This window comes from Antedon mediterranea, chromosome 11 (genome assembly GCF_964355755.1).
Source record: "Antedon mediterranea chromosome 11, ecAntMedi1.1, whole genome shotgun sequence".
Classification (NCBI taxonomy): domain Eukaryota; kingdom Metazoa; phylum Echinodermata; class Crinoidea; order Comatulida; family Antedonidae; genus Antedon; species Antedon mediterranea.
The window spans coordinates 8,669,933-8,685,267 of NC_092680.1; the positions used below are offsets into that span (position 1 = coordinate 8,669,933).

General features: G+C 34.0%; 1 protein-coding gene across 1 annotated transcript; it reads left to right on the plus strand.

Annotated features, from left to right (window-relative positions):
* The first annotated feature begins 80 nt into the window (after positions 1 to 80).
* LOC140062835 (uncharacterized) lies at positions 81 to 15,303 on the plus strand. Its single transcript, XM_072109195.1, has 24 exons — positions 81 to 142; positions 2,729 to 3,029; positions 3,648 to 3,788; positions 4,131 to 4,222; positions 4,742 to 4,879; positions 4,982 to 5,120; positions 5,396 to 5,490; positions 5,655 to 5,706; positions 5,812 to 6,054; positions 6,189 to 6,329; positions 6,424 to 6,596; positions 6,793 to 7,566; positions 7,907 to 8,101; positions 8,279 to 8,940; positions 9,177 to 9,301; positions 9,565 to 9,646; positions 10,888 to 10,982; positions 11,192 to 11,344; positions 11,860 to 12,090; positions 12,279 to 12,370; positions 12,646 to 12,768; positions 13,278 to 13,354; positions 13,657 to 13,799; positions 14,559 to 15,303. Exons 2-24 carry the CDS (start codon positions 2,762 to 2,764, stop codon positions 14,744 to 14,746), a joined length of 4,422 nt encoding a protein of 1,473 aa, XP_071965296.1. The 5' UTR covers positions 81 to 142; positions 2,729 to 2,761; the 3' UTR covers positions 14,747 to 15,303.
* The last annotated feature ends 32 nt before the right edge of the window (positions 15,304 to 15,335 follow it).

The window sequence follows — 15,335 nt, forward strand, 5'->3', positions numbered from 1 at the left end:
TTAATTCTACGTCAAGTTGTGACATGTTTGTAACGCGCGGGACAAGCACATGCTCGTATTTTTGTTTATTTTTGCTGTGCACGTCAGTCAACGTCATGTTCATAATATTTTGAGTATTTAGGGAGAGGCCTAGTAGGTTGAGGTAGGCAGAAGAGGGAAGGTTCTCTTTTACACCTAACTAGGCTGGGTTGTCTAGAAACCATTAATATTATTAGATTAGTTAGCCTATTCTATCAAATAGTTAGGCCTAGCCTTTAAACTTAGAGCTAGTAGGCCTAGGCCTAGTAGTAGTAGGCTAGGCCTTAGGGCCTAGCCTACTTTTAGGCGGTACTTTTACTTTTAGGCTACTAGGCTAGGCGGGCTCAGGTAGGCTAGCCTACTAGGCCCACTACTAGCCTAGGCTAGATAAGCCTCCTGACTGTAGAGGCTAGGCCTAGGTCTAGGTTACTACAAGCTAGCTATAGGGGTAAATAAATAGGCCTAGCCTATAGGGCCTAGCTAGTGTAGTAGTAGTAGATAGGCTAGGTATGCTGCATTCATTTTTTTTTCTGTAATTGTTGTGTCTTGCGTACGTATCTCTAAAACTTGCAAACATAACATTTCATAACTTTCTCAACATATTGTCATTTATGTTAAAGTTGTGCAGCTAACATATTCATGACGTTTACAATTGTGCAACGTCACTTACGCACGATTTTATAAATTTCGCGTTTTTAACATAGGTTGAAAAGGTAACGGGACGATTCGGCCCTGAGATGATTCGGCCCGGGACGATTCGGCCCTGGGACGATTCGGCACACTTAAATTTATCGCCTTTGATGCATTTTATAAGCATAAAATAAGCTTTTTTCCCCAAACTTTATTTTCAGAGAGACTGTGGGGTAGTACTACTAGGGATAAAGATGCAATAAAGCAAACATTTTGAAAACATTGTCGAAAATGATCATTTTTTAGTCACGCGAACGATGTAAACAAGTTACGCCCTCTGTTGGCCACTTGGCGAATGCAAGGTTTTCGAAGTAATAAATTGAATATAAAATTACGTTTTTTTAGTAATTTATTATGTATATTATATCAACATTGTCAATATCAATAAAATACGGATTGTTAAACACCTTTAAAAACTTGATAAATACCAAAAAAATAAATATGAATTTGGTCTAAAGTGAGACGTTTCGGCCCACAAAGTGGATGTTTCGGCCCAAAAGTGGGCCGAAACGTCTCACTAAAAGTGGGCAGAATAGTCCCGGGCCGAAACGTCCCTAAACCGTTGAAAACAACGAAATAACATTTTAAATTGAAACTTACCAAAAGTGTAATTTATATCATGCGCAAACTTTCTGATCTGTTGAGGGAAAAAATGGTATGTTTCACAGAAAGTTACACAAAAAAATCAACTTTCTACACGTTTCATGTCATTTTATGCATGTAAAAATGTCCATGCATGTGGTGTGCACGTAGCTTTAGCAACATAATTTTTTCATGTGAATTACTGTATTTTTTTCCAGCCTTTTCTAGTAATTTTACCAAATTTTAAACAATTTCGACTTAAAATAATGTTATACGCGCACGTCAAATTAGACAATTCGCGCACATTTTTACTCTACAGCTCACTATGATGCATGCGACTGTAGCCATGTAATGGCCTTGTTGATGAAAAAGTTCATAGTTTCCAAACTAAACAGTGAAGTTTATTTTTATATCATATTCTGGAAATTGATGAGTTGTATATCGGATCACGCATCAATATGGCTAACCAGACATTGTGACATCATCGTATTCCCACTCGAATATAAAATATAAGATTTTTGTCATAGCTCATCACATTTAATAGAGCGCATCTCCGCTATGTGTTCCATTGCCCCCCAGAATTTGATATTGTCTAAGTCAATCAATTATTTTCGCATGATTTACAATTTTAAAAATTGTTATGACATCATTATGTTTAAAAGCGTAAATAGCTAGGGTCACTTATTTTCATCATTCCAGTAAATTTCAATATCTTATAACTCCTCAGAATGAAAAGTGATACTTTTATTATTAAAACGTTTTTGTACAAATTTTGAGCATAGGATGTTGTGACATCACCATATGGCCATTTGAATTATAAAAGCCGTATTTTCATATTTTGCGTCATAGTTCATAACATTTAAAAGAGCACTCATCCATGTTCTACATATTCAAATTTCTTCAACACGTTAATATGTTGTTGCTCAGATAATTCCCTTCCAAAATTGCTATCTACGTGTTTTATTTTGATGACATCATCATGTTAAAAATTGGAATAAAAGGTGGTTCCCGTTATTTTCACCTATTCTGCACTGTATGTAGTATATTGTGTACAGTATATACTGTATACTTAGACACAAAATAGAGAGCACACTAACATTTTATTTTCTTCAGGTCACAATGGCATTTTTTGTGCTCAATATTCTAACGTATGGCGTGCACATGGCATTTGCGCAGCAGATAACCTAACTCGTACATAGTGACGATTTCGAATCTAGTTAACTAACTAATTTGCGGTCTTGTCTTGTTTTAATTTGGTTACGATAAACTCAACTGGTATTTACTAGACTTTGGAGCACCGCCAGCTAAAAGAACTTAAGCCAAAGAAGCTGTGGTTACGGTTCCGACGACGGAACGCAACTGCCCATTGTTAAAGATCCGACATTGAATTGGATACAGGCAAAGTTTAAGAATATAAACTTTACTCATTTGTTTTCAGATAATTGATCTACAGTACGAGTAGCCTACCATCATGTTTACAGGTAGGCCAACACCTGATTTAAATAAAGATGGTAATCGCACAAAGACAGAGAATAAAAATCCCACTTCTTCTAGTTCCTTGTCCAGCAGTAGTTCACTTTCAAGTAATGGTAGTATGAATGGTCGACTGAGATCAAGGTCATTTGTTGCCAATACAAGTACTTCTGATGCTTCTGATTGCATCATTGCACCATCTCCAGGAGCATATCATGTAGATGAAGTGATCATACCAGCTTCACAAGATGAGGACGTTGATATTGGTTAGTAAACAGTGTATATTTAAGATTATTGTTGCTGTTGTCCGATTTAAGAGACACTTTGTTGAGCTCAGAATTTATTCTGTTATTAAAATAGAAAAAGTATCTTTCAATAATAATAATAATAATAATAAAAACTTTATTTAATCACGGTAACACTTGTTCACCTCAATGGCGTTTTTCGACAAGGCCGTAAGACAATATATACAAATCAAATTTAACAATTAAACAATTAACAACAAGAGTTTATCTTAATTTACACTTAAATTAGAAAGAATTAGAATTTTACAATAGATTGTAAAAGCCAAATTTACAAAAGAATAAACATCAAAATGAACAGAGCATAAGTCTATTTTTACTTAAATAATTAAACTTAATACTAAAGATATTAATTAAATTATTAATAAGAATTTAACTAAAAACAGAAAATCTTAATTTACACATCTACATTAATATTAAATTACAGTAAAATAAATTAGAAATTTTAAAATTTGTGAAATCCAAATCATACAATAAGTGAACACCAAGATTCATTAATTCTCAAGTGAGAATTCATTAAAACTCAAGTGAGTTTAGACCAGTATTTGCAAATGAAAACTACTTTACATTTTGCATTAATAGTCGAAAGCCAACCAATTATCTGCACACCATCAGAAACCATTGCGAGCCTTCATCTTTCTGGACAGAAATCTTCAAGAAAGGCAGCAGAGGAGGATTTTGAACCTGCAACCATTCATATCAGCTCCCCATCACAAACACTTGGTAGGTTTCCTTTAAGTACAATTCTAGACCCCTCTACACACTTCAACTTATTAATCTTAAAATACTACTGTAGAGTTGAGGTTTGAACCCCCGAACCATGACAATTTTAAGATATATATTATATATCTTAAAATTGTCATGGTTCAAAATAATCTATTTAAAAGTTTGGTTTTATATTATAAAAACAAACTTTTAAATAGATTATTTTGTAATAATAAATAATGAGACAATTGAAATTAGTAAAATATGTCATTTTTTTATTTCGTGGCTGAAATCACCATTAAAAATATTGGTTAAAGAAATTGAACTCTTGAAGTATTTGATTTCCTTTTTTTTTTTTAGAATCGAATGTTGAACCTTCTAATGTTCGGGTTAACTTGGAATTGGCGGAAACTGAACCATACTTTTCTAAAGAAACCAATAATGCCTTTGAGGTTTGTCTAATTATCTAATAATACTGAGATTAATATAGATCATTTTGTTTGACAAATCCAGTAAAGAATTTACTCACATTCTTTAGCTTTCGCCATCTTGGCTGATGGCTTGGATCACAAATGATCCGGTCCACTGCTACTTCCTGGAAATCTGTTGTCGTTTCTAGGTGACGTCATACTTTTTCGTAGCAATGATGTGTATACGTGATCAACCGCGACGAAGAGGCTGTATTTCTCAATCATGTATATATCATTGCTACGAAAAAGTATGACGTCACCTAGAAACGACAACGACAGATTTCCAGGAAGTAGCAGTGGACCGGATCACTTGTGATCAAGTCATCAGCCAAGATGGCGAAAGCTAAAGAATGTGAGTAAAATTCTTTACTGGATTTGTCAAACAAAATGATATATATTAATATTATCTACAATCCTACACAATGCACTTATTCACTAATAATGAGATTATTATGACTTGGACATCTGAATACAGTATTTACATCAATTGTATATTTTCAGATACCAATATGGCAGCAAGTTGTAAATCAACAGCTGATGTCTGCAGAGATGACACAGAGCTCTGAAAACCACTCAAAATCATCAGATTCACCAGAAGAAATGGAAGCTGAATCTGTGGTGCAGTCTGCTCAGTTCCAGGTATTTAAGTTGCCCTCAATTTTTATATTAAACATTTTGAGACACAAATTACAATACAAGTAAAGAAATACCTGTAAATTGTGTATTTTCTATTTATTCTAGGCATGGCAAACGTCTGTTCGATCAAGTTCTACTGAGGGTACAAGAAGCCGAAACATTTCAGGAGGAAAAGATAATTTATCAGCTACTGGAAACCAAATAAGAAAATTGAAGAATTCAAGAGAAATATCCAGTGTACCATGTATGAAAATAGTGAATTTAAACTGACAAAAATTGAAACTGTTTGTTTGTTTGTTATCTGGGTCACATCCCTTCCTTAAAATAGTGGGGTAGATCATGTATTTATTAACCTAATCTATAATCAAGACAATGTGCTTTATAGCCAGACAAATATATCTCACCCAAAATAATTACAGTACAGTACTTCCATATTACGAGTTATCACTCATCTCATAAAGATATTATAATATCTCTATGTTCATCTTATGCTGTCAAATTGTTATCTTCTACTTACAGTAAAAATGATTGTTGAGAAAAGCACTGACAAGAGAAGAAGTGCTAGTGCTCCACCAAAGAAAACAACTCAACTGGACAATCCAGCTAGTACCCAGGTTAAATTTTAGCTTCATCATTTCCTTTTCCTAGTTGTGATTTCCTTGTTTCATTTAGTAATTTTTGGAAAGCTTGTTTTCATCTGTAACTTTGAAATTATTTATTCACATTTAAATGGATTCATTTTGAGCCAAATGTTTTTACAATTGATTTTTCTTTAAAGGATCTATTTAAGGAAGATGAGCATGATTTACCAAAGGGTAACAGTAATAAAGGTAAGAGCTGCACAAACAGTCGAGTTGTGTTATTAGATGTATTGTCCCACAAAAATAGAAAATAAGATGAGTGTAAACTGATTTAAACCAAATTTACTATTCAAGCTGAAGATGTAATGTCTCAGGAAACTGAACAAGATTTATTTGACGATGACAGCAATGATGATCCTCAGAATGATGAAGTTCAAACTAAATCTGATGAAAAAGATGTTAAAGTTAGCTTAGATGCTGATCAGGATAAAGCAGATGATGATGTCATAGCTACCTCGCAAGATTGGCATCTTCATTTCACACAGACCCAATGTGACACAGAGCCTGGGAAATCACAAGTTACCATCAGTAAACAAGGTATTATTTTACTCTTTTTAAAATGTATTGGTAATAATAAATACCTGAGGGTGAAAATGATAAAATGAAGAACATAATGTTGTAAAACAAATTTTCATTTCACTATTTAAATTATGATTTCAATTTTGTTTCAGTGACTGAGAGTGAAGGTAAACATAAGGCAGTAGAAAGTGAACATGTTGCCAGTATTGTGGACTTGAGTCCTGTTGAGAATTGCGAGCCTAATTCATTTGTTCAAAATACAAATGTTACTCAGTCTCCTAAAGACACATCAGGTATTTTGTTGTATTTATTAAAAGTTATGCCCTTGGTTTTATTGTGGCAAAAATATCTTGAAAACTATCTAGTACAATTTTTCTTCTTTTTTAGGAAATGGTTTCCATTTTAGTCTTCCAAAAGAAAACAGTATAAAACCAGTTTCCGATGTAATTTCTGGAGTTGGAGAAATTATGAAAAAAGGCCCTCAACACAGCACCCCTATTTTGGAAAAGGAGGATACTGCTATAATTGAACATACTGATAATCAGCAAAAAGACACTATGGTATCACTTATTGTTTATCTTAATAGCTATTCTGAAATTAAACATTTAGGTGTATTAATTAAGATTGCTAATAACAATTATATAATCACTGGACCATATATTTGCCTAGGAATATAATTATATAGGTCAAGTAAATCTAGGTTAAGTCACGTCCATGATGGGCTTTAATGTAAAATTACTTTTAATCATTTTGCAGAAAGAAACCATAAAAGATCATGCCATTACTTCACCAGTAGAAACTGACAACAACACAGAAGGCACTCCGATATTTCATGTTGCCAGACCAGCAGATAGTGGAACACTAATGAAAATTGCCAAAGAAAGCCCAACGAAGAAACCTTCAGTGTTCACTAAGGTACAAGAAGCCAATGAAACTGCAGAGAAAGTTAATGATGTCAGTAATGAGTCCAGCAGTAGCTTCAAGAATTTTCAGGGTGATATTCCTAGTAACAGCAATTCTTTTGATGTTGAAAGCTGCAGCAACCATGATAAGACATTTAACATTAGTGCAGATACTGAAATAATAGAAAATGAAATTTATAATGAAAATACTCAACAAATACAACCAGTATCTTTTACTCGTCGCCAGTCACCAAGGAAACAAGCTAGTATGCAGAAAGAGAGAAGAGATCCCTTTGAATTTAGTGATTCCCAGTGCTATGGAACACCAGTTCAATCAAAACGGCAATCTGAAGTGCCTGGTGGGTCTGTCAGTATCAAACGGAGAAGGTTGGTTGATGTATCATCCGATCATCAGAGTGTAGTAACAAGGAAAAATTCTAGGAAAAAAGATGCGTCTTCTAAACAAAAGGTTGTAACTCCAAAAAGTTCAAGAAAAGTAAATAAGAAGAGAACTCCTGTAAGAGTGAGCAGTTTTAACAGAAGCAGTAGTTTGCAGGCTAAATCAAAACAAGGTACTGCAACCATACAGGAAAGAGTAAAGAAAAGAACTAGTCTTGAAAATGAACAGGTGGGTATTTATTTTCTAAAGACTTAGCTGTAACAACATACACACCCTTTTTATGAATGCTCAAAGGCGCTTTACATAGCATATTATTACCCCGTTCATTTTTTGGATCAAACATGTATGGAAACATACTCCCATAATGCAGCAAGTAATCAGCGCAAAGTTGTGTCTTGATCTAACCTGGTACCCATGTTGTACACCTGGGTGGAGAGAAGCAAATTAAGTAAAGCAATGCAGCAAGAGTTGGATTACTATCAGTAATCCAACGTCCAACACACTGCGCCACACGCCCTGTTGTTTTTATAATAATCATATTACTATTTATCTGTGTTGTTTTTCTTAGATGGATACTGAAAGTATTGGCCAAGATCAGCCAACAACCAGTACTCAAAATGTAGAAAATCCTCTCGAAAAATCGGATAGCAAGAAGATTATTTGGTTTACAAAAATTACGACGACAACAACTACAATTGTCCAACGGTACATTCGCGAAGAAGGTACAAGAGATGGTGTTGTTGTAGAGGTTAAAGAAAGAACCGTAAGTGCACATTTGATGTTGGTAAATTTTCCTCAGCAATTGGAATCTATGTCCTGTCAACTAAATTGAACCATTGAGTCACAGTAACAAGGATGCTATGTGATATTGTGATGTCAGCACTGTGATACTCTATTTTATAGTGAATGATAATACTGTACATAATACTGTTTATTTCAGGAAGTTGATGTTCCAAATGTTAGAGTAACGGAACATCAAGATCCCACACCTGTATCTCCAAGTCGAACCACATCCTCTTTTACGTCAGGGGATCTAGGGGATGTCAGTTCTCTTTCAACATCAAAATCTTCTTTTAGTTCTGTAAGTAGTTCAGGATTAAAAGATACAATGTCAAGAACAAATCAAGATGGAATTCCACTCGAAAAATGTTTAAGGAAGGTGGCTTTTACAGAGCCATCACCCTCATCTCACATCACCAGATCGAGAAGGTTTAGCAGGCAATTGTCAAACGAGTGTAACATATCTTCAATGTCTAAAAGCAATTCTGCATTACATAGAAATAGGGAAGGAGAACAAGACCAAGGAGCTTTAGGATCTTCAAGTTCATCACCAAATACATCGATGACATCCTTAAAATCTCAGACGATGGTAAGCACAAAGAACAATGAAAAGGAAATTATAGAAGACACAAAAAGAGTACCACGGAGATCTCCTAGGAAAATTAAGACAGTTCAGACAACTGATGAGAGTAGTGTCGATTTATCTGAACCTCCAGATCCTGAAATTGGACCATACCTAATTCCTGGTGTAAGAGTCTTGGCGAGGTGGCGTGATGGATTCTACTACCCAGGAGCTATAGATAAAGAGGATAGTCCTCAGAGGTAATTTAATCGCGCATTTTTATTAAATTGGTCTTATTAGATCCTACCTGTATGTAATCTAATATGTAATCTAATATGTTATATTCCGAGATGACCTACCATACTTAACTCACTCAAAGACATAAAATGACTCAGAGTGAAGACTAGAAAAATAAACAGCCTTTATATTGATAGAAATTGGTGTTTTTAAACACACTTATTTATTCGGATTTTGTTTTGAAATTGTATTGACATAGATATTTATTTCATTTTGATGATGGGGATAAGCGTGTTGTGGCAATTAATGATATCTTGCATAAACGTTGGCTTCCAAAAGAACAAGTTGTATTGGCAGAGTCTGCTAATGAATTCTATAGTCCAGGTAACATTTTGGGTTTTAATTTTGCTTCAATAGTTAGCATTTGAGTCCTTTGTCATATTAAAAAAATGATAGGAATATGTGTTAAGGACCACTCAGACAGCATTGTACAACAAAGCCAAATGAGTACTGGTCGGGAGAGAATTAAACATGTTGAAAGTTCTCCCAACGACCTAAAAATATGTGCGACGCTATCTCAAGATGCCTATGGTTTAAAAAAAAAAATGATACTGTCTGTATAATTTTATTTAATTCATTTTCTTTAGGAAAAATAATTGGTTATTATAGAGAAGATGATGATAACTGTGGCTACATTGTTGAGATTATTAACAGTGGTGAATCTCAGAGGTAATAATAATTATATTTATTTATAACTTCTTTTTTTGTAGTGTTTTGTATTTATAGCATCTTGTAACATCAAGGGTGTTTTCCAACTCATATTCAGGGGACACTTCAATTAAAGGGACACTTTGTTACATCCCAAAGGTGTTCCTTTAGTAGTGGGATTTATGGTATTTATATATATATATAAACAAATATATAAAAGTATCTCTTTGGAGATCCCGCCTCGTGAATAAAAATACTGAAAGATGAGGGCGTATCAATTTGATCTCTGTTGCGAGTGCGTACAACTGAGGACTAGTGCTGTTCCGCCATACCACGCCGAGAATGTTAAAGAGTCGCTATCCAATCGAGTTCGAACAATACCATGAAAGCCCCAGTGGTCTAATGGTTAGGACATCTGCATATCAAGCAGGCGGTCCGAGTTCGAGTCTCGGTTGGGGCGACTTTTTCTCATTCTCACAGATTTCCTCATCTTTATTGTATAAAATTAATTAATTAAATTTCAGTATATCACCGGGCGGTTTAGAATTACTGTTCTTTGCTTGATTTGTTTATATATATAAAAGTATCTCTTCGGAGATCCCGCCTCGTGAATAAAAATACTGAAAGATGAGGGCGTATCAATTTGATCTCTGTTGCGAGTGCATACAACTGAGGACTAGTGCTGTTCTGCCGTACCACCCCGAGAATGTTAAAGAGTCACTATCCAATTGAGTTTGAACAATACCATGAAAGCCCCAGTGGTCTAATGGTTAGGACATCTGCATATCAAGCAGGCGGTCCGAGTTCGAGTCTCGGTTGGGGCGACTTTTTCTCATTCTCACAGATTTCCTCATCTTTACCGTATAAAATTTCAGTATATCACCGGGCGGTTTAGAATTACTGTTCTTTGCCTGATTTGTTTATATATATAAAAGTATCTCTTCGGAGATCCCGCCTCGCGAATAAAAATACTGAAAGATGAGGGCGTATCAATTTGATCTCTGTTGCGCGTGCGTACAACTGAGGACTAGTGCTGTTCCGCCGTACCACGCCGAGAATGTTAAAGAGTCGTTATCCAATCGAGTTCGAACAATACCATACTTTTATATATATAAACACAAGAGGCAAAGAACATTAATTCTAAACCGCCCGGTGATATACTGAAATTTAATTAATTAATTTGAAACGATAAAGATGAGGAAATCTGTGAGAATGAGAAAATATATATAGATTTGTTAATAACATATTGTATTTTTCTACAGATACCCACGAAGTAAAGTGATTCTAAATAAGGAGCAAGCTACACCACTTCTTCAGTTTTCAGCCAAAACCTATTTAAACACAGGACTAAATTTAGGTAAAGGTAAACAAGATATCAGATAGAAAGCCTTTCCCCAATACCAGAATTTTCTTGAGGTCCAAACAGTCCCAAATTATTATTTTAATCTTCCATTATTTTATTTGCACATTTTGTTATGACCAAACAAATCATTGCGGTCCAAGTCATTTCAGTACTAGTAATGATAGTTAATGTTTTACCATTGCCTTTATAATGTATTTGTTTAGACAACATTGTATCTGGAAAAAGAGTACGAGGACGATTAGCAGCGAATGGTGGAATAGAAGGAGATAAAGTGCAAACAGTTAAAAAAGTAGCTTCGGAGAAGAAAATAAGAGAATCTCCTAATGTAACTCATCAGAAAAGAACGCCTATTAAAGGTTAGCAATGTAATTAATTTATTTACAAAGAAGGTCCTTGTATTAAAGGACTTTGAATTCACAAACAAATTATTCAATAGACATTTTATTAGATTAAGAACCAACAATTAGTATTTTGCTTTGAGCGCAACGATATATGTGAAATAATTATTTGATAGATTTAGTGCACAACCTTATTTGTGTAGTGGTTGTTGCCTTGATATCTGGATTTCAAATTAGGCTTGGTAATTGGTGTATTCAAAATAAGAAACAAAATCTTTTTGATTGGCTGCAACCAAAAACATCACCATGATGATACGTCTGACAACATATTGAGTACAAGAACTCGATTTCTAAAAAATTAGAGATACATCATAATTGTGAAAGAATGGTGACCCATAATAATTCAAGTTTATGTAGCACCCATATCAACAGAAGTGTTCAAGGCCTGAAGGAGTTTTTAGCAGGAAAAATGTGTTGTGCTATGATGTATGAATAATTAATATTGTAATGTTTTATCATAATTGTTCATGCAGATCGTGAAGAACACATTATTGAAAAGCCTTACACACCCACTGTTAAAAAAAGAAAAACAAAACTTGATGACGAAGAATCGACCAGCTCTGTGCCGGTGCACGCTTCATCGTACATGGGGCCATTACCAACAAATAAGAACCTGTTTAAGGGCATCCATTTCTTGATAACTCATGGAGATGTGATAAAGAAACCCAACTCTTCTTCTGAATCAGCAACTGGATCCAACTTGGGTTAGATTGCAGTTACATTTTTATCAAATGAAATCTATTGTTTAATGACAAATGAATAATTTTCCAACATTTTCACGTACGGCAATCATATAAAAAGACATTCTCACATTGATATGTTCTACATGATGGTGTGCGTGACTGATTAGTGAACATGGTCCCTCTCTATATATATATTTTTTTTATTACAGATGACATGCAAATGAGATTTAATCGCGACTATGCATACAAGCAGATAATGGTTGGTGGGGGCACTGTTCTAAAGAGCTACGACAGTTCTCAAGTAATAATTGATTTGTTTTTGTATATTAAAATGTAGTATGCATTTTTTAAATTTCTATGAATTAAACCCAAAATGCATCAGTCTTAAAGCAAATAATGGCTTATTTTAATGGTCTCTTAATTTAGTCTGCATACATGTTAAGTCTCACAGATCTGTCGTGAGGCTCAAATTTCACACACCTAAAATCTGACAATTTTTCACTGCTGGCTGTAACATTTCAGCCTGCTTTTGGGGGTTTAATATATTTAAATTAATTAAATATTATGTTCTTCTAGAAATGTTCAGGTAAGGTGTATCTTATTGCTAATACACATTGTCGCACCAAGAAGTACTTCCAAGCATTGGCAGCTGGATTGCCATGTATATCACATCAGTGGCTTCATCATAGCTGTAATAAGGTATGTTTTGTTCATTTTATATGTTAAAAATTAACATATTTACATATGCAGTATATCCTTATTTACATAATATGCAGTATATCCTCATTTGCATATGCAGTATATCCTTATTTGCATATGAAGTATATCCTCACTTAAATATGCAGTATATCCTCATTTGCATGCAGTAGTATATCTTCATTTACATATGCTGTAGTATATCCTCATTTGCATACAAAGTAGTATATCCTCATTTGCATACAAAGTAGTATATCCTCATTTGCATACAAAGTAGTATATCCTCATTTGCATACAAAGTAGTATATCCTCATTTGCATACAAAGTAGTATATCCTCATTTGCATACAAAGTAGTATATCCTCATTTGCATACAAAGTAGTATATCCTCATTTGCATACAAAGTAGTATATCCTCATTTGCATACAAAGTATATCCTCACCAGAAAATGATTAATGTAGTAAGCAAGTAAAATTGTACTCGTACTACTAAGTTATTTTCTTGTTTCTTAAGAACACTCTTCAAGATATAGCAGCATATGTCCTTTATGCTGGTGAGAGCATGGAAGAAGAAGGCAAACTTATTGAATGGTAGGTTTCTGATAAATAATTGATAATATATACAAATTAAAAACCAAATTAGATACTAGCAAAATAAAAGAATGACATTTCAGTAGAGAACATACAATATAATAATAAAATTGAAATTAGTAACATTAGTACACATGAATATACAAGTATGTGTCTACTCCATTTCCCCCAGAAAGTGTGTGTGTATATGTACATAAACAGCATACCTACATTTGAAAGATTCACTCAAATAAGATAAAAGTTGTTGTTTCAATTTGTTATTTTTCTGACAGTAAAGCAAAAGTAATTTACTTTTTTCTCAGCACCAAGGAGCAATCCGTTTTACGTGGGATGCATATCATGGTAGTGTCTGAACAGGAGGAGACAAAAAATACGTGGATTTCCATACTTCATGCTGCTAGATGCGATGTTGTCTCAAATCTTCCATGTAGTTCGGTCGATTCCAGTAAGTATTCATCTAATCAATTTGATTTATTTCTTCTTTGTACTACTGTGATAAATAGTTTGTTAAAAAAGTTAATTAAGGCAAGAGCCCTAGCTCCATTTCGATGAAAACTACAATGTTGTATAGATAGTGAAAGACTTTTGGAATTTTGTATTTGCCTTGGAATTTATAATTTAATAAGTCTGTCAACGATGTCTGAGTTACCTTGTAATAAATTATTGTGTATATAGGTTGTTAGATTGCTATTCTATACTCCATATCTTTTTAAAGGGTACACACGGCATTAATAGTATGCCCTCACGCCGTACCACGTGAGGGCGTGTGGCGCACGGTGTTGGATGTTGGACTACTGATCGTGAGACCGAGGTTCGAATCCAACTCTCGCCGCATTGCTTGTATCCTTAGGCAAGATGCTTTACTTACGTTTGCCTCTCTCCACCCAGGTGTATAAATGGGTACCCGGTTAGATCAAGACACAACTTTGCGCTGATTACTAGCTGCATTATGGGAGTATGTTTCCATACGTGTTTGATCCAAAAAATGACTGGGGTAATAATGTTCAGCGCTTAGAGAAGCTTGCTTGTAGAGCGCTATATAAGAATGAACTATTGTTATTATTATTGTATAAATTTTGTGTTTAATTAAACTAAATTTTTTAATTAAATCAACTTCATGATTTTAAAGTCTTTAGAGCAAACATGTTATGAAAGTGATGCATAGAGTTTTATTATGATCATTTTGTTTGTTTGTCACTTCCAGCTGTTGCTTTTACGTGCAATGTTATCGTGACCGATCCAACTTGCCCAAAGAGTATCCGTGATAAAGCTGATGAACTAGCCATACCAGTAGTTTCAACTGAATGGGTTATACAGTGTCTAATCAATGGTTACAAACCTGAGTATGACGGTCATGAAAGTTACAAGTGGAACTACAGAAGAAAACGCTGAAATAATAATAATTAGCCAAGCATTTTAAGAGCCATTGGTGGCAGATGTAAAAAAGATTTTCTATAGTGAAAAAGTACAAACTTGTATACTTGTTTTAACCAAAAATACTTACAGTGTACAGTTTTTGTTTATATCAGTGTAAACAACTAAGTATTGAGTTCTAGTTTGACATAAAGCCTCCTACACACTAGGATGATAACAATCGATGATAAATAGGTAAACATACATTTTTCTTACATAAAAGAAATTTAAAAAGTTTTCATCCTAGTATAGAGGATAACCATTTATGCTGTCTTTATAATATTTTTAAAAATCCAATCAAATGTAGAAAATGACAAAATTAGATCATCACGATAATATTGCTCTTACTAATCATAACGTCATTTGATTCATATTATTTTCATGAAATGCAGCATAAATTGTTAACCTATAATGATTGAAAACTTTTCTAATTTCTCTTGTTTTATGTAAGAAAATATATATTTATCGTCGATTGTTATCGTCCTAGTGGGCGTTCAAGCTTTTATTATTTTGTTGAGATTTTTAATAAAATAAAATATACAATTACGTTATTGATATGTAGTCTATC